General features: G+C 35.1%; 3 protein-coding genes and 3 pseudogenes across 8 annotated transcripts in view; 2 read left to right on the top strand and 4 right to left on the bottom strand.

Annotated features, from left to right (window-relative positions):
- LOC141915243 (excitatory amino acid transporter-like) overlaps positions 1 to 9701 on the top strand; it is a 46672-nt gene extending 36971 nt beyond the window's left edge. For 5 of the 6 annotated variants that reach the window (XM_074806711.1, XM_074806710.1, XM_074806709.1 and 2 more), the window contains 9 exons: positions 1226 to 1424; positions 1572 to 1791; positions 1868 to 2022; positions 2288 to 2359; positions 2444 to 2570; positions 2700 to 2933; positions 3098 to 3292; positions 3416 to 3550; positions 3625 to 9701. In XM_074806711.1, the coding sequence (XP_074662812.1) occupies positions 1226 to 1424; positions 1572 to 1791; positions 1868 to 2022; positions 2288 to 2359; positions 2444 to 2570; positions 2700 to 2933; positions 3098 to 3292; positions 3416 to 3550; positions 3625 to 3853 (1566 nt within the window). In that variant the 3' untranslated portion in view covers positions 3854 to 9701. The remainder of the gene's footprint in view (positions 1 to 1225; positions 1425 to 1571; positions 1792 to 1867; positions 2023 to 2287; positions 2360 to 2443; positions 2571 to 2699; positions 2934 to 3097; positions 3293 to 3415; positions 3551 to 3624) is intronic. The other variant, XM_074806712.1, reaches the window with a different exon arrangement.
- Positions 9702 to 10095: 394 nt separating this feature from the next.
- Positions 10096 to 11487, bottom strand: LOC141901227 (peptidyl-prolyl cis-trans isomerase FKBP2-like). The gene is made up of 5 exons (XM_074788339.1): positions 11464 to 11487; positions 10852 to 11040; positions 10649 to 10761; positions 10485 to 10567; positions 10096 to 10396 (listed from the first exon to the last, which is right to left on the bottom strand). Exons 1-5 carry the CDS (start codon positions 11482 to 11484, stop codon positions 10335 to 10337), a joined length of 468 nt encoding a protein of 155 aa, XP_074644440.1. The 5' UTR covers positions 11485 to 11487; the 3' UTR covers positions 10096 to 10334.
- On the top strand, positions 11479 to 13758 carry LOC141901216 (eukaryotic translation initiation factor 3 subunit K-like). The gene is made up of 7 exons (XM_074788328.1): positions 11479 to 11588; positions 11927 to 12025; positions 12115 to 12235; positions 12542 to 12616; positions 12819 to 12885; positions 13130 to 13330; positions 13623 to 13758. The coding sequence occupies exons 1-7, from the start codon at positions 11536 to 11538 to the stop codon at positions 13709 to 13711; spliced, it is 705 nt and encodes a 234-aa protein (XP_074644429.1). The 5' UTR covers positions 11479 to 11535; the 3' UTR covers positions 13712 to 13758.
- A 146-nt stretch (positions 13759 to 13904) lies between these two features.
- On the bottom strand, positions 13905 to 14878 carry LOC141915560 (retinol dehydrogenase 13 pseudogene; annotated as a pseudogene).
- Positions 14879 to 15182: 304 nt separating this feature from the next.
- On the bottom strand, positions 15183 to 16346 carry LOC141915561 (retinol dehydrogenase 13 pseudogene; annotated as a pseudogene).
- Positions 16347 to 16801: 455 nt separating this feature from the next.
- LOC141915562 (retinol dehydrogenase 14 pseudogene) lies at positions 16802 to 17650 on the bottom strand (annotated as a pseudogene).
- Between the last annotated feature and the right edge of the window lie 762 nt (positions 17651 to 18412).

The following is an 18412-nucleotide window of genomic DNA, read 5'->3' on the forward strand; positions in this document are numbered from 1 at the left end:
TGGGCAATCAGAAGTATGCTGTTCAACCATCACCAAAATTCGATGTTTCATCAATTCTAGTCAGAGGGTACCGTATATCTACTCCTGATGGTCGTCAACTCATTGTTTGTTAAGAATATTTGTCTTTTAACTAACCAAGAAAACTACAAGACTTTGCTGCTGAATGTTTTAGAATTTTGTAGCACAACCTAACATGGTGCAAGAAAATCCTTCCTTTCGATGATATAGTTCAATCTTTGATGTTTTCATGTTATCACAATTTGTTATACTTTCTATGCTTTCTGCTCCAGGAAGGGGTAAGTTATTTCCACCAGTAGTACAGTAACCTACCTAACACAATACCTTCACATTTATTATACACCTATTGTATGTAGATTTAAAACATGAAATGTTTAAAACAGAAGTGGAAGAGTTGAATTCTTCGACCAGAATATAGTAATTAGTTCTAGTTCAGTATCAAAAATTGTCATTGATGATATGCCATATTATAGTTGGATTATATGTGAAATAGTATCATGAATAATAAGTCAGATGAGCCTGACAAGGTTTCTTCTGCTAGAAAAAAGGGGTACTAATGGGACCATCTACATTCCACCACTATAATAAGTGAGACTCGGGTTGAATGCACGTTCTGTTTCAATTACATATGGATAGATATGAACACTCATGAAGCCTGAGATATGTTAGACCTTAGAGAATGTATAATTGTACAATAGACATGCATAATTGTATATGATGATCAAATAATGATTTTCAGAATTTGTACCATTATTTCTCATGGATAAGATAATCACTTTTCTACAGTTCTGCATTCAATTTAACTCATGTTATTTGACTCTAGAGAACTCTAGAACTGTGGAATTGGCACTGGTACGGAAGGTTGCAAATTTCCATGAAAATGTTGACATGTTTATTGTGTGTTTTGGTATAACCTTCCAAAGTTCCCAAATAAAAATTGCTGATACCCATTTTATTTTGTCCATTTCAATGTTAATGTAGTATTTTGTTCAATTTTTACAATATAGGCAATTTTTCTGTTGTAACAAGATATGATATTCATCGAGACTAAGATTACGTATTGTTCTTTCATTCTAAGATGATAATATTCAGCAAATTGTTTCTTTTTCAGGTCAAATCGTCCTAATCATTGTCTTTTTTCTCCTATGCTGTGACAGGTTAAAAAACGCTTGTATCATTTACATTGATATCTTGAATTTTATTTCAGTTCAGAAAATGGCTGAAAGACAACCTGTTGTTAGTCTTGACAGTAGCCAGTGTGATTCTAGGGATATTGTTTGGTTTTATCATACGAATCGCCGAACCATCAGCGGATGCCATCATGCTCATTTCCTTTCCGGGAGACCTTTTGATGAGAATGTTGAAGATGTTGATCCTGCCCCTAATTGTTTCATCATTGATCTCAGGTAATGGCTGTCAATAAGGTTGGTTCTATTAGCAGCTATTAACTGCTTTTAACACCATCAATAAAATGTCTTTTCATGGCCTGCTTAAAACGCAATCCTTGAACCTGCTGAATATAAAAGATCTATGTGAGTATCTGTTTTTTATAGGCTTATCACAATTAGATGCCCGGTCCAGCGGAAAGATGGGCTCTTTTGCCCTGGCATATTATTTCAGCACAACTATTCTTGCTGCCATTTTGGGTATAATTCTGGTACTATCCATACATCCTGGCCATCCATCTATTCGAGCTGACAATAATAAAGAATTTGAGGCAGCTGCGAAACATCAGCAGGTTGCCACACTTGATGCATTCTTGGATTTACTTAGGTATGATTTAGTTTTTTTCATGAATTGAGATAATATTGTAATCCCGATCAAACATGAGATAAACCTTTCATTACAGAAACATGTTCCCAGAGAATCTTATTGAAGCATGCATTGCCCAGTATACTACAAAGTACGTGCAGAAAGAAGTTAAAGAAGATGTCATAAATGCTTCTTTAGCAAATCTCACAACTACCACTACAGAAATTATACCTACCGTTGCAGGATCTCCAGGTAATGCATGTCATGTGAATGTAATGCGATGTAGGAGGGGTTGCTAAATTATGAAACAATCTTTCCTTGGACATCATGTAAACTGAACATCCCTGGACTTCCAGTACTTCTACCACAATTCACTCATTTACCTGTTGAAGCTACTATACATCAGTAGCGAGAGCTCGTACTTTAGCCTATGTTAGCTTATGAAGTACTATCCGTCTCGTTTTATTTATTCTACCACAATTGTCATTCTTGATTTACTCAATAATTTTTTTTTTAGAAAACATTACCAATACAACACAATATATAAAGATTAAAAAAGTTGGTACTGTTGATGGCATGAATGTATTGGGTAAGTACTCATGAAATTTCTGAGCAATGAGTAGACCACTGTGAGTGTATCCTTTATAAAAACTAGTTATATTATCGATAATAGGTGTGGTATGCTTCAGCATTATTTTTGGAATTGTACTGGGACAGATGGGAGAAGCTGCGCAATTGATGGTCGACTTTTTTATGGTACTTAATGAAGTTGTAATGAGGATTGTACAAATCATTATTTGGTAAGCAATTTTGCTACTCAGTAATTACATGAAATGGAAGTCATGGCATTTTTTGCCAATCAACTCATCACTGGCTTAAACTTGAATAGGCCTTTCTCACAAAGTTATATGTTATCTTATGTTTTGCAGGTATTCTCCATTTGGTATAATGTGTTTGATCATCGGAAAGATTCTTGAAATTGAAAGTTTAAGTGAAACAGCCGCGCAACTTGGAATGTACATTGTCACGGTTCTGATTGGGCTTATCATACACGGTGGTATAACATTACCACTATTGTACTTTGCCGTCACCAGAAAGAATCCACTAACTTTTTTCAAGGGAATGTTACAGGCCTGGGTAACAGCTCTCGGAACCTCCTCTAGGTAAGAAAAATTGGTGATGCAATGGCTGATAAAGCCCTTCATCAAGATATATTGTACTATGCTATACTACTAGCATTTTAATGATTTACGTCTTGATTTTCTCTGAAGTCATGAAGTTTACTTGATTTTGGCTAAAAGGTAGAGATTTTTCTTTTCATCGACAGTGCTGCCACTTTACCTATTACATTTCGTTGTCTGGAGGAGAATTTGGGAATAGATAAGCGAGTGACGCACTTCGTGTTACCAGTTGGTGCAACTATAAACATGGACGGTACCGCTTTGTACGAGGCTATTGCAGCAATCTTTATAGCACAGATGAATGGTGTTTATTTGGATGCTGGACAAATTGTTACAGTCAGGTAAATATCCATTTGCCTATCACCACACTGGTTGTAAATTAAGGAGCTCCATTCATTCATTCATTTGCATCTTTTATTTCTCTGGTAATAATTGCCTGTACTAGCATCGTTTCTTCATTACAGCTTCACGGCTACACTTGCCAGTGTAGGTGCCGCTAGTATACCCAGTGCTGGTTTAGTGACTATGTTGATGGTGCTCACATCCGTGGGTTTACCAACTGGTGATATCAGTCTTATCGTTGCTGTTGATTGGCTCTTGTAAGTACTGTCAACTACTTATTCTATTGGTGATAATTACACTTTATCTTAATCATAATGACCTACATTTTCAGGGATCGAATTCGAACATCCGTAAACGTGTTAGGTGATTCTTTTGGTGCTGGCATTGTTGCCCATTTGTCACGAGCCGAGTTGGCCAAGCAAGATAGAGATCGTGAAGAGATGGAAATGAGGCAGCTAGATGAAGGCGGTGCCAGGCGACACAGTCGAATATCACTGACTGGTGGACGAAAGGGTAAAAAGTCGAATTCCCTTACACCTGATGCTCCAGCAGATGTCTGAATGACTCACCACTGTGCACCTCTATTTTCTCTAACACTTTTAGTAGCATTGTGTTGTGTTTCAAAATTACACAGAGAATGTGAGCAACTGAAATACAGCACAGTGCTTATCGTGCACACCCATTCTGAGGAAGTTCAATGATAGTAGAGTAGCCACATTTGGACATGGTGAATAGATCAAATAAATGAAATCCAATATGTACAAATTCAAAAGATTAAGAACTTATATAATCACTGGTACCGGGGTCGTACAAAATTAAACTTCAAAAAGACAAAGTTGTGTCTTTTTGAAATTGAGCATAACGAATTTTCATTGATAATAATTTCCTTTTCTCAAATTCAACTCAGATTCAACGTCGAACAAATAACAAACTTCCTCAGAATAGGATAGGTTCTGATAACTTAGGTAGTTGGGTACGTTTAGATCTGAAACAAAATTGTAACTGATAATCTCTGTAGATGTTTAACAGTTTAGTGATTGCATTTGAGATTTCTCTTTTATGATAAAAGTAGGGTTACTTGTACAATAGTGCCATATATGACTGCAACACTGTCTTGATATTACAACATAAGCCTGATTTGATTAGTATAGTGAATGAATTGTAGATTTTGGTTCTAGTTAGAACTGTTTTGTTATTAATACTCACCTTGGGGCCAGCTTTATGGATTTGTACTAGCTTAAATGCCACGGAACGTTTGAATTTTTGTTAGGTACCATTGTTTATATGATAATCAGGGCAAGAATTCAACCACAGTAAGCTAACTTAAGTACCTGGCCCCTGGTTTTCAATATATGTACATTTGTATGTACTGGTAGTACTGAATGAATAAAGCTTCCATCCTTAAAACAAGTAGATCATGAAATGACTTTGGCTACAAAATGATTTGATAAACTAAAACTTGATTTCGTGAATAACTATTGTAACATCACATCACCTTGTGTAACATTAGAAAAGAATTACCCAGACATTTTCAGTGTTCAAGAATGTTCTGACAATCATCTTGCGTAATATTGCTGTCAACTGGACATAATGGACTACTTAATAATGAATAATCATTAACATAATATGTTACATTATCATACAATATGTACATGTGCATCGAATGATATCTTAAAACTAAATTAGGCGGATAAACTGGTTTGTAGCTAACTTGTTATCTGTTGGTATTGGTTCAAGGCCTTATCTGGTGTGGGTATTGTGGAGATTTTGTGCTGAAGATGACACAATTTTATCATTTTCATTGCTTTGGCGTCTGCTTTTTGTCGTTTTATTAATCAAATCCAAAATTCCTTCCTATCTTCCCATTTAAGAAGGAATGACATTTTTTGGGCAGCATCCCATTGAAATCAATGGCAATATTGTCGGTTTCCTCAAATATCGTAATTGTGCCAACATTTTTCTTTCATTTTTCAAGAAAACATAACATCACTGCTATCTAGCTTGTGCTTTGTATATATCTTCCCAATTCTTTGACTATTCTTCATATAAACAATCTTAAACATGTCTATTGAAATACATTCATGTACAACTCACTTAGAAATGCTCTTAAATCTTAGTAGGATGAAAACAAGGTGATAATTCAGTAATAGATTTTTTAGATGGTAGGGTAAAAAAGGACTCGATTGATTCCTTAGCTTTTAATGACATATTCCTATTTATTTTGTCATACATGCAGCCTCTACGACTGAAAGTTTAGGTAAGTCTGATCCAAACCTGAATACAACAAGCACACACGGCGAAAACGACCGTAATTCAGTACAAAGTCCAGTTGCCGGGCACAACCCAGACTGGGTGTAACGTGTTTGTCATATAAACAGTCACTGCTTAGCGAAGTGTTACGTTCAACCTGACATCAATATATCATACATAAACATTCACTTGGGACGTAAAAACAAAAACGTCTGTCACAAAAAAATGGTTGTTCTGATCTGAATTTGTTGTACTCGAATGTACAGTGTGTATATCGATTTATATAGATAATGATTTTTGTTAGATTTAAGATGAATTTAGTTTTCGATATCTCATATATATTTCGATTTTATCAATGTAATGATAGACTTGGAGATCACAGGGCATCTGTTAGTTATTGTTTAATTTCGGCTCCTCCATTGGACGGAAATAGATGATTAAAGTTAGATAATGAGATTCAATCTATTCACTTTCGTACTCACTTATTGATTTGATTTGGTGGTGGTTGTATTAATAATTCTGTTTTGGTGAACTTTCACATTTTTCTGCATGCACCTACTATTACTACCGGTACATTAGCTTCTGCTGGCTTCACTTCATATCAAATTTTGTGTCATTTTCAGGAACCATAACGTGACAATATGAATAATGTCATTATTATATTATTGTTAGAATTAATTGCAATGTTTTTGTAAGTGGGTAATAATTTCTTAAATTTAAAAATGAATCATATGTTCACACAATACATGCATTTTCTATTTCAAAGAGGGTGAAGCAGTTTAAACTTAAATACTGGCGATAATGTCATCAACTCAGCAAGGATTAGAATTGTGGTATGTATGTCAGGTTGGTTAGAAAATGGGAGCTGATCATCAGCTTTTTACATGTTGATATGGGCCGTAGCTTTAACCTGAGCAAGCTCAGCGCAAAAGACTTCAAACTATTGAATGACACATATCCTGAGAATACGAAGGTGAGAGTATGAAAATGTGTTCCATATCGCAGAGAATAGATAGAAAAACAGCAATTATTTCATGTTAATGAGAAGAACGTAGCAATAAATATTGCTCATATTTCCAGGTGTATGAATTATGTGAACATGATAAGAAATAAGAGTGAAAATTTTATTTAGTTTAGAAATCCAAATAATCATATGCCACAAGCACATATTAAGTGGATGATTACTTAAATCTAGTGTTTTCGTGTTCTATTGTTCTAGGGTTGTTCAAATAGTAGGCTATTTTATGAATATTAAAGGGATCTAGAATAAGGTGTTGGTATAGCTTATCCGGGTATAGCTTACCCGGTTTATTTTAGAATGTAAAGATATAATCGCATGGGGTATTGGATCAAAGAGGCGTTCAGCTACTGTAGTCAAGCTCTTATCTTTACGCTGTCAAAATCTAGCTAAGATTGTTTGAATATCCGTATTCAGAAAATTCAGAGAATTTGAATGTTTATAGCATAAAGTTACTGAGCTGACTGCATTTGTTTCAATTGTAAATTATGCTATTCTTTTGAATTTTTGAGTCACTCAAAGATGATAAGCGGCCAATTGTTTTCTGAGCATCAAGGACCTATTGTAGAAAAATTATGTTATGAAAATTATGTTTCTCCATTTAGAATTACTGTATAAATGTAATCTCTTTTACTGCATGAATGTGTGACTTTGTAAATAACCTGTGGTTATTGCCAAGGCATTCGTTATGATATTGCAAATACAAGCCTAATATTCTACCAGCGGAATTTAGCTGTGAGAATGTTTGACAAATAAGAAAACTTCAGAAAATTCTCTAGATTTGAATAGCAATGGTGTAGAAAGGGATGTATATTTTTTGCATTTTGTTGTATTATGAAAATTATAACGATAGTTACTTGTTGATTAATACAGAGATAATGCAAATTAGTTTCACATATATCTGATTGACAATGAATGATAAACTATGAAAAAGTTATCAATGGTTTATCTACATTGAATTTTTGCAATTTATTAAGAAAATCGAAATAAAATCTTATGATAGTTGCATAAAGAAAAATGAGGTTGGAAATTGACATACAGCAGTTTTAGAAATAATTTAGCATAATTAGAGAATGAATAGTAATGTTGTGTGTAAATACGTATCGGAAGAATAAATTGTTTTTTGTTTTCTTCTACCAGCATGTGACTGTGCTTCAAAATTTAATGGTTTCATAATCATTTATCTGTACTGGTACAACAATGTATTCCATCTGTGTATTCTATAAGAAATCAACCATCTATGTCTGTAGACCTGAAGTAATCTTTAAACTAAAGAGGTGAATATTGTCCAAATTGTTGGTCATCATAAAAATTTCATTATTCACATGAAGTTCATTAATTGGAGTACAATGATGGAATGACACCCATGAGTGAATTGCAATGAAAAAAACATTAGGTATTGCATTAGTTTTAAAACCAATACAAGTACGATGTAAAAAAATGTATAGTAAAACACATTTTTGCTTCATATAGAATATTGTACAGGTTAGCCATCTTCTTGAATATTCTTAAGATACTTGTACATGGTAATTTGAAATCGATTGATTATGTATTTGGCCATTCCATATAGTAATACAATTTTGTACTGTACATGTACTGGATATACATGTATTAATATTAGATACGTGAAACTTTGATACTTCACTGATGTAAATATTATATCGATATTACAGATCACAAGTGCATATATGCATTTTCATATCGTAGATATAAGATACAAATATACTACAATATTTCGAATATACATATAGATATAATTATGAATAAAACATTTAATAGAAAATTATATATTCACACTGGAGGCTTATTAAAAATTGATTATTATGATTGATAGAATATATATTGAGCTACAAAGCAATGACTGAAATTTGTAAGCATTATTTTCATGTCTTGACACAATTAGTGCATTATTGTTATGTTTTATTCTATCTGATTTAGATTTCACAAGATCAAACTATACATGTATTCCCTAAATTTGCGCAAATTACTCACAGTTTCTTCTATCTACCAGGCATAAGAATAACCTTCATCAAGTTACTATGTACTACCAAATATTCTATTGAACATCACTTAAATTCTTAGATTCTTCAGTAAGTAGTAAATGCTCATGTGAATCGATTAGTAACTGATAAGAGTACGTCGGCTGGTTTCTATATGTTTATATATAAGTTTTTAATGTAAATCAGGGATCACGATTAATGTTAACTACATTACAGACTATGTTGTACAGTATGATTGACTAACCATTCATATGTATCATAGAAATAAGATGAATGTTTTAGATTTTACAGCAATAATGTTTCATAAGTACAAAATATTATATACAGTATATATGGTATATAGCAGGTCTTGTGGTATATAGCTACTTGCCTTTTTCATTAAATATTGTTCCCTGTTTCTGTCATGTACCTAAAGATTGTGGTTGGTGAAGAATGGACTTCTTTTACTAGGTGATAACTGTACAATGATACTAATCATTTACAAATCATGTTGGAGACAAAATCTGCGCGTCCATCACTTACAGCTTGAGGTTTATGAGAAACATCGAATTGCAAATTTATTGAAATGGCTCAAATTAATCTCCATTCTTTTTCTATCAAGTCTTTGCGGTTGTGTATAAGAAACTATATGTATCTACTAGACTTTGTACACGAAATACAGATAGATGTAATCGATGCTTAAACTATAGGCTTTCATACATAAAGTACAGTTGTAGAAAGATATTCAAATGTGTACATCATATTCTTCATTTGCTGTTTGGGTCCATAATTCATCAATATGGTTTTCAGGCTTTTTTATTACCGGGTATTCAACGAAATAGATCAAACATCAATTTGTACACATCTGATTGAAATTGACATGAAAACTGTATGTACATTTAGAAATGTTGAGTACATATTATGGGTTCGGTGAGCTTAGGTCCCTATTTCATTAACTACAGACAATTATCTTATATTTGAAAGTAGTCTCGAAGAATTAAAACGATTGATTATTTCAAGTGGAAACAGGGGCACACGATAGCTGATGATTATTTATAGCATCATACATATTATTCTTGTAAATAGATCCCTCCAATTATAATAATTGTGTATTGTATAATCATCATCTAACAATTTGTTTCAATAAAGAATGTTCCCGTTTCCCAATAATCTTACTTCGTTGTTTTTTTCACTTTTGGATGTTCTTGCATGAAAATATTTGGATTCAATGGATTTTGTCCATCACAAGTGAATATCAGTCCCACATGAAAAATTATGACTCCAAAATGAACCACCTGTCACCAAATCCTTCGATGGTCGATATCAACTTGAAAACCGCTCAGACTGCCCCCACGGCAGGAGTCCTATATTTGTATCTCAAATATCAACTGGAATGATCCTCTGTCCCTCATAAGAGGAATGACTGATCCTCATTTATGTTATTGTGCCTATTGATGCAATCGCAAAGAGGTCATGAAAACCAGCCTAGAGGATATGATTCAATATTGGCGATTATACACACCTTTGAAGAATGACAAAAAGAATATGCATAATGAAAAGTATAGAAATTTCAATTTATTTCATATAGACATGAAAATGAAATATATGTAGCACAAACAAGAATTAATACTAGCGAGAAAAAAAAATTCGTTGATTTTGAAGGAAGTCTCTAACTGAATAAATAGAATAATACAAGATACATCAAATTCGTAATTAAATTATAACAAAAAGACAAAATTGATCAGAAGAATGACACTGGCCATTGAGCAAAAATACTTCCTTTCACTCCATTAATTAAAGTTCATCTCTGCGTTCAATTTTTATCAATTCTACTTCGAAGATCAACGTTGCACCAGCTAAAAAATGAAAGAGACAATTGCTGGATTTTCTGATATTTTGAGTTATCATCAAAAACTGATTTCATTCAATCAATTGTAGTAGTACCTGGAATTTTAGGTGGTGCTCCTCGGTCACCATATCCCAAATCAGATGGAATTATAAGTTTTCGCTTCTCCCCTTCACACATTCTAGAAACCAAAATCACAAGGGTAAAATGCATTGTAAGAGGAGCTAAAACAGTACGCAAAACATTGAACAAACTAACAAACCTCAATAGACCTTGATCCCATCCCTTTATGACCTGTCCTGAACCGAGAGTAAATGTAAATGGTTCACCGCGTGGTATACTACTGTCAAACTCAGTGCCGTCTTCTAACTTCCCCTGAAAAAAAGTGATAAAATTTACCCGCCGACTTTTATTTTTCATTTCATGAAACATACCGATAACTTTTTCATTTAGAATAGCTCTTACCGTATAATGCATGTGTAAAATATCGTTTTTTTTAGATTTGATCTTGCAGTCTTCGGGCAGAACGCGCTTCTTGACTCCGATGTGAAGTTTTTTCACTTTGCCTTTTTCTTCAGCTGCCGAGCTTGTTGTAATTATAACCGTTAGTAGCACGGCTACAGTATAAAATACTTGAGACAGTTGCATCGTGATCTAGAACAAAACACAAGAAAATCAGCAACAGTTAAAGTTAGTGAACTAATTAATTGTTGGCGGTAAGCTAGCCGTACAGCTAAGGGCATACATGGACCAGGGGTGAAGCAAGCCACAAAAAAAATGAGAATCATGACCTTGGTTCCCTTAAATTGCTGTCATAACAGTGAGAAAAAATTATGTTTGATACCGAATTCCTCTCTAAGTAACTGATTCATTAGTTAACTATTTCGCCACCAGATGGCGTAAAATTTTATAAACTATCAAATCTACGAAATTCAGAGCCTGGTGTTCGTTTATCTAACTTCTTGATAGATAAAATACGATTCATTCTACTTATCTAATAATCTTTCCTGGTCGAATTCGCAATAATTATGCGCAAAAAGGTAGAAACCTAGAGAAAAACATCGAAAGTACACGTACCCAATCGTTCCTGCTCCACATGCATCGGGGCGTCTCGGAGCAAAAATATCTGCGGTTAAAGTGGCATCCAATATGGCGGAACAGATGAGGGGACATGTTGCGGCCTTATTACGAGGAATTGACCGGTAAATTCACCTAAATCAATCATATTTCCAATTTTTAAATGACTACTTCATAGTCAAATTTCGATTGAGTCTAAGTTTATGTAGTTATTTTTCTCAAATGGACGTAATCATTCTTGAAATAGCAGACATATGCCGGTCATAGCCCTAGTCTGTGTTTACTTCTTATTTTACTTTAGATTAGAGTTACCTCTTATCATTAATACATTAAACTGCGTCCAGTTTCTCATACTCTTCAATCAATTTGATTTTTACATTTATCTAGTTTATCTTTAATCAAGTCAATCGCATCGACTTGGCTGTGTTTATGACCATAATAAAACTGATTTCACTTCTTCCAGATATAATCCTGAAAATCTAGCCACATTAGAAAGATATGTTGATTTACAATGTAAAGATAAAACATACGATTTAGAAGCCAACTTGGCTGTACTAAAATTGTAAGTAATTATTTAATGCATTCAATGATAATTCTAATAGTCACCCCAAATTTGCCTCCATCATCAGTAACATGTTTCTTACGTTCTAGGTACCAATTCAATCCAAGTCATTTCCAGACATCGGTGGCTTCACAGATTCTACTGAAAGCATTAACAAACATGCCGCATACGGACTTCACATTGTGTAAATGTTTAATAGATATAATTAGAGTATCCTTTTGGGTATAGTGTTTGAAATAAAGGAGTTCAAACTAACCCTGAACCTTGTGTTATATGCCTATATAGGTAAGGGATCATTAATTTATTACGTACGCATAAAATTTGAATTTTTCAACCCCCCTCCCCCTCTGTACGCAAAATCTGCCATTTTTTCATATACATTAAGCATTACAGTACGCAATTGCACTGACCCCTCCCCCCTCCCGGCCTAATGCGTACGTAATAAATGAATGACCCCTAAGTCTTTCAAAAATAAAAACAGATTTGTTCTAATTTTCCTTAATGAATGTTGACCAGTTAAAGGAAGAACCGTTGATTAGAATAGTAGAACTACATGATCTTCTAGAGACTTGTCAATTTCGAGAATTTTGGGTAAGTTGGCGTTTGAGCTAAGAAAACCTGAAAGAAGGCACTGGCTAAATGAAGAATAGGAATCATTTATTGAGAAAGTGTTGATATTTTCTGAAAGTTATAGGGAGCATAAGTTGCAGTGGAAAGTCACCAGTCATCAACTGAAATCATTAATGTCTTTACAAGTCGATGTTTCAATGAATGGTATTTGATTTATTTTCAGAATGCACTTCATGAATATCCCGACTTGATTATGGGCATCAGTGCATTCGAAGATTCTATAAGGAAATGTAAGCATAAATTGTTTAAGCTTAAGTTGACATAGTACATTGGGCCAATATTGCTGTCCCCTCCCCTTGTATAATATCTTTGTACTTATGTCACTGCCCCCAATGTCAAACATCTTGATATAACACGGAACTTCAATTTTGTTGGTCGCAAAATATCCAAATGAAGAGGATTCTACTGTATTCGCTTCACGAGTGAAAAAAAACTTCCTCGTCCCTGTTTGATTGATCGTTTTTTTTTCTTCAGTTGTCTGTCATGTGATTTCGATCACGTACCAATCAATCAGCCAGACGAACCTTCAGGTGTTGCTTGGATATGTGTCCGAAACGGAAACGCAACAATGGGTGCAAAAGTACGGCTGGCGCGAAGAGGGTGATTTAGTTTTCGTCACAAACCAAGACGACAACATTAAAACGAAAAATATCACTGAAAACATTACGTTTGAAAGTAAGTTATTCGTTGACTAGAGTGCGATATTAGTGTGTCGTGGTCAATATGGACCAGCATATTCTGTCCAAGTTTATTAGAGATGTGTTTGCCATTATGAATATTTGAGAAAGGTGTGAAAAGATTTAGTCCTTCCCAATGCAAATATCTTAAATAAATCAAATACAGTTGACTACACTTACGATGTATTGGCCAGGACGGGTGGTATCCGTGAAGAAGTGTTATGTAGACATGTGCCATGAATTTTTGCGGTTTGTGTTATTTTGTGAATGATCCTTTATACATTTTACAGGTGTATCCGAAGTAATGAAAATGGGATGGCCTACTCGCTCTAAATACCCGATGCCAGCACCACAACCTCCTGCATATGCTTCGACTTGAAAATGTATATTTCATAAATCGAAAGAAAAAAAGCATACATAGATACATTATGAATTTTCTTTTCTTTTATTCAAAGGATCCAGTTTTTCATGTCTCAAAATTGTTCTTTACATATATCATGGTGGAACCTTGTTATAACCATGGATGTATAATCTATATTAACTACATCCATTGTATAACAGTATTCAGATATTTGATTTGTCGGACTTATGTCACAGCGCCAGACTGATATATAATTTTTTTATATGTATAACAATTTTCGTTCATTTAAAGTTGAATATCTTATTTGTTAGAAATATTCGATAAAATCCGGTAGTAGGTAACTTAATGTTGATTATAAGCCAACAAGTTTCTCAGTGACTACCCACAGTTTTTTAGCGACTCCATCATCATAAACTGTCAGCATATATTCATCTTTTCGACAGTTACAGTAATAATGTCCACTTTCGTTCGTCAAATCGTCGGCTACAGCGCAGTATAGTTAATTGGTCTCTAATACTAACGATGCAACCATGTTGACAAACACTCGAATCAGTCTCGGGATCTTAGCCTCGAAATCTTTGCCTATTTCTGATCTGATAACACCTGGATGTACGAAATACGCAGTAACGCCGGTTCCCTGCATTCGTCTGTCAAATTCTTGACTAAAAAGGCCAATAGCGAGTTTACTGTAAGCGTATCTCTCTATGTGTTTGAGGTCAAAATTATTAATCTTGTCGAATTCAATTCTCCCCAATTTGTGAACATCCGAACCAAGTACAACTACACGACTCGGAGCAGATGATTCGAGTTTCTCCAATAATAGATTAGTAAAGAGGAAATGACCGAGATATTTACTCCAAATATCACATCGAACCCATCTTCAGTGCTATCGGTGCCAGAAGTAAAATAGACACCTGCATTATTGATCAACACGTCAATATTTCTATCATTTTTGTTAATTCCATCACAGAATTCACGAATAGAGGTCAAAGATGCGAGTTCAAGTTTTCTAACTTCTATGTCTCGATTATTTGTTTCTATTTTAATTTCCTCAGCCAGTTCTTCGGCTAACGGGACGTTGCGACATGCTAGAATCAATCGGGCTCCTCTGCGAGCTAGATCGTACGCGGTTTCGCGTCCAATACCAGCTGTAGCCCCCGTAGTGATAACTGTTTTGCCTTCCATCGATTTTTGTAATTTCGTAATTTTTTTGCGAGACGAATGCAATCAATACCCACACGAAATAGACATATCTATAAAATACGGCAGAAATATAAGAGCTTTTGGGCAATTTGTCGTACACATCCCCTTGATTCGACCGGCCCCGAATCTGACAAGTTATACAGTTATACATAAAGGAATCGAAAAAGAACTTAACATACTGGATGGAGTCAAAACCCAACTTTCAAGCGAATTACAACCCAACAAGTTTTTCACTTGCTTCCCAAAGCTTTTTAGCGACCCCATCATCATAAACCAACGACGAATGATATCTTTTCTGTTGACAGTTATGGTAATAATGTCCACTTTCATTTGCTAGTTCTTCGGCTACAGCGCAGTAGATAGTTGTTTGGGCTCCTTTAAACGGCGTTTCCATCACAAACGTTCCTAGAATATCGGTGATTTTTCGAAGGGTTGGTGGAATTTTCTCGCGGATATCTCGGCCAATTTCAGTTTGATGATTCCTGGATGGACACAATATGCTGTAACACCGGTTCCCTGCATTCGCCTGGCAAATTCCCGAGTAAAAAGAGCATTAGCCAGTTTACTGTTGGAATAACTTTCCATCTGTTTTTGGTGAAAGTTATTGAGTTTATCAAATTCAATTTTCCCCCATTGATGACCTCTTGACCCCAGAACAACCAACCGACTGGGTGCGGACGCCTTTAACTTTTCTAGTAAAAGGTTCGTCAAGAGGAAATGGCCGAGATGGTTCACTCCAAATAAAATCTCAAACCCGTCTTGAGTGCGGTCTTTGCCAGAAGTAAAATAGACACCTGCGTTATTGATCAACACGTCAATATTTCTAACATTTTTGTTAATTCCATCACAGAATTCACGAATAGATGTAAAAGATGCGAGATCAAGTTTTCTAACTTCTATGTCTCGATTGTCTGTTTCTATTTTCATTTCCACAGCCAGTTCTTCGGCTAACGGGACGTTGCGACATGCTAGAATCAATCGGGCTCCTCTCCGAGCTAGATCGTACGCAGTTTCGCGTCCAATACCAGCTGTAGCTCCCGTAATGATAACGGTTTTGCCTTTCATCGATTCTTTTCCTTCGTATTGACGTAAACGTAAATACCATCTCATCCACACCAAGAATAGAGACAGGATAATGGTTATGACACCGATTATGCAAATTATGTTCAACAACATCTAAAAAGAAACAAATGCACTTCCAATAGGATTCGAGTCTAACGATCATAACACTTTAAAGAATATTCATCGTTGATGTTGTTTCCAATATATTTCAAAATTGGGAGCGGGAAAAATTGACGCTTTTATAACCGAAGCACTGTTAGGTTTTGTCTCTTACTCTGTACCATAGGGTAAGTCCAAAAACTATGAACATTTGACGTTTATTTAAGGATAGAATGTCTACAAATTACATATATAGTATCATACCTTAAAACCTTTGACACAAAGTGAACGAACATTCCACGACGAAATGACGCCTTTATGGAATTTCTGAACAACCCACAACAATATCGCGAAAACCGGTTCATAATTAATTAGTGTCATAGGTTATAACGATAGCGCAGTGATATGAACTTCAGGTCATAAACCCCAATTAGTATATCTTGATGAATCGGTGGTTAGGTTTCGACGTCAGTAGAAACTTTCCATTCTGTCGGCACATAGAGCATATGTATTGACAGTCTAGGTAGATCGACAAGACAGCTAATTCCAACACAAAAAAATTCATTGCTTTGCTTTTTACGGAATAATGATAACTAAGATACTCTTTAATTGAAAAAAAGTTTTATTCAAATAAAGTTGGATATCTTAGCTTTCAGAATAAATATTTACTCTCTAATTACGCTACGAGCATTACTCAACGAGATCACTTATATTCGATAAAATCCGTTGCAGCCTTTATGTTTATTACAAGCCAACAAGTTTCTCGCTGGCTTCCCACAGTTTTTTAGCGACTCCATCATCATAAACTATCGGCAGATATTCATCCTTTTGACAATTACAGTAATAATGTCCACTTTCGTTTGCCAAATCGTCAGCTACAGCACAGTATATAGTTGTTTGGGCTCCTTTAAACGGAGTCTCCATCACAACCGTTCCAAAGTCAGTGAACATTCGCATCAATCGTGGGATCCTTTCGCGGATGTCTCGACCGAGCTCCGTTTTGATAACGCCTGGATGTACGCAATATGCAGTTACGCCGGTTCCCTGCATTCGCCTGGCAAATTCTCGAGTAAAAAGAGCATTAGCCAGTTTACTGTTTGCGTATCTTGTCATTTGTTTTTGGTCATAGTTATTGAGTTTATCAAATTCAACTTCCCCCCACTTATGTGCTGAAGAACCCAGGACAACCAACCGACTGGGTGCGGATGCCTTCAATTTCTCTAGTAAAAGATTCGTCAAGAGGAAATGGCCGAGATGGTTCACTCCAAATATAATCTCAAACCCGTCTTGAGTGCAGTCACTGCCAGAAGTAAAGCAGACGCCTGCATTATTTATCAACACGTCAATAGTTTTAACATTTTCGTTAATTCCATCACAGAATTCACGAATAGAAGTTAAAGATGCGAGATCAAGTTTTCTAACTTCTATGTCTCGATTATTTGTTTCTATTTTCATTCCCACAGCCAGTTCTTCGGCTAACGCGACGTTGCGACATGCTAGAATCAATCGGGCCCCTCTCCGAGCTAGATCGTACGCGGTTTCACGTCCAATACCAGCTGTAGCTCCCGTAATGATAACTGTTTTGCCTTTCATCAATTCTTTTCCTTCGTATTGACGTAATCGTAAATACATTTTCATCCCCGCCAAAAATAGAAACAGGATAATACAGGTTGTTGCACCAATTAAGCTAAATGTATACAAAAACATCTGAAAAGAATACGTATTTGATAGATTTCATTTGAATGGATTTCGAGACTAATTTAACAGATATAAGGGGCACGACGTATCCATTCATATGTTGGGTGAATCCGACCTTCGAGCAATTATCTAATTAGGCCTGCGCCAACAGTTTGATTGACAGCGTTACTGATCTTGTGTACAGAGATATAGGGCGAGCTTCCTCCTGTTAGATAAATTGCTCGTAGATGCGACCAAATGCTAGTTTATTCATGATTTGTATTTTGCATTGGACATAAGTAATTGTGTACAATGCAAATTTTCGTTTATCGGGTCGTAAATTGTACGCCTGTCATTGTATATACGCGGCATTATGTATTTGCCAATTTCCAATGGTTTGAGCTCATGAATAATATCACTTTTTTCTCGGCCCAATGAGTTTTAATATAAATTTAATTTAACTTCAACTCGGGGTAAACTAGCCAGTCTATGAATTGAGTTAAACCCCAAATTAAGAATAAAACCGACCTAGAAAAATTGCCCTTTTGGTATTTGCATATCTCATAGCGTAACGACGTAAAAGCTTTTACTTCGTTACGCTATGAGATATGTATACGCATCTATAATAACGGCTTACTTAAATTTTTGAAAAATCAATTATGCAGGGAAGTTACAAAC

The sequence above is a fragment of the Tubulanus polymorphus genome, chromosome 1, assembly GCF_964204645.1.
Source record: "Tubulanus polymorphus chromosome 1, tnTubPoly1.2, whole genome shotgun sequence".
Taxonomy (NCBI): Eukaryota; Metazoa; Nemertea; class Palaeonemertea; order Tubulaniformes; family Tubulanidae; genus Tubulanus; species Tubulanus polymorphus.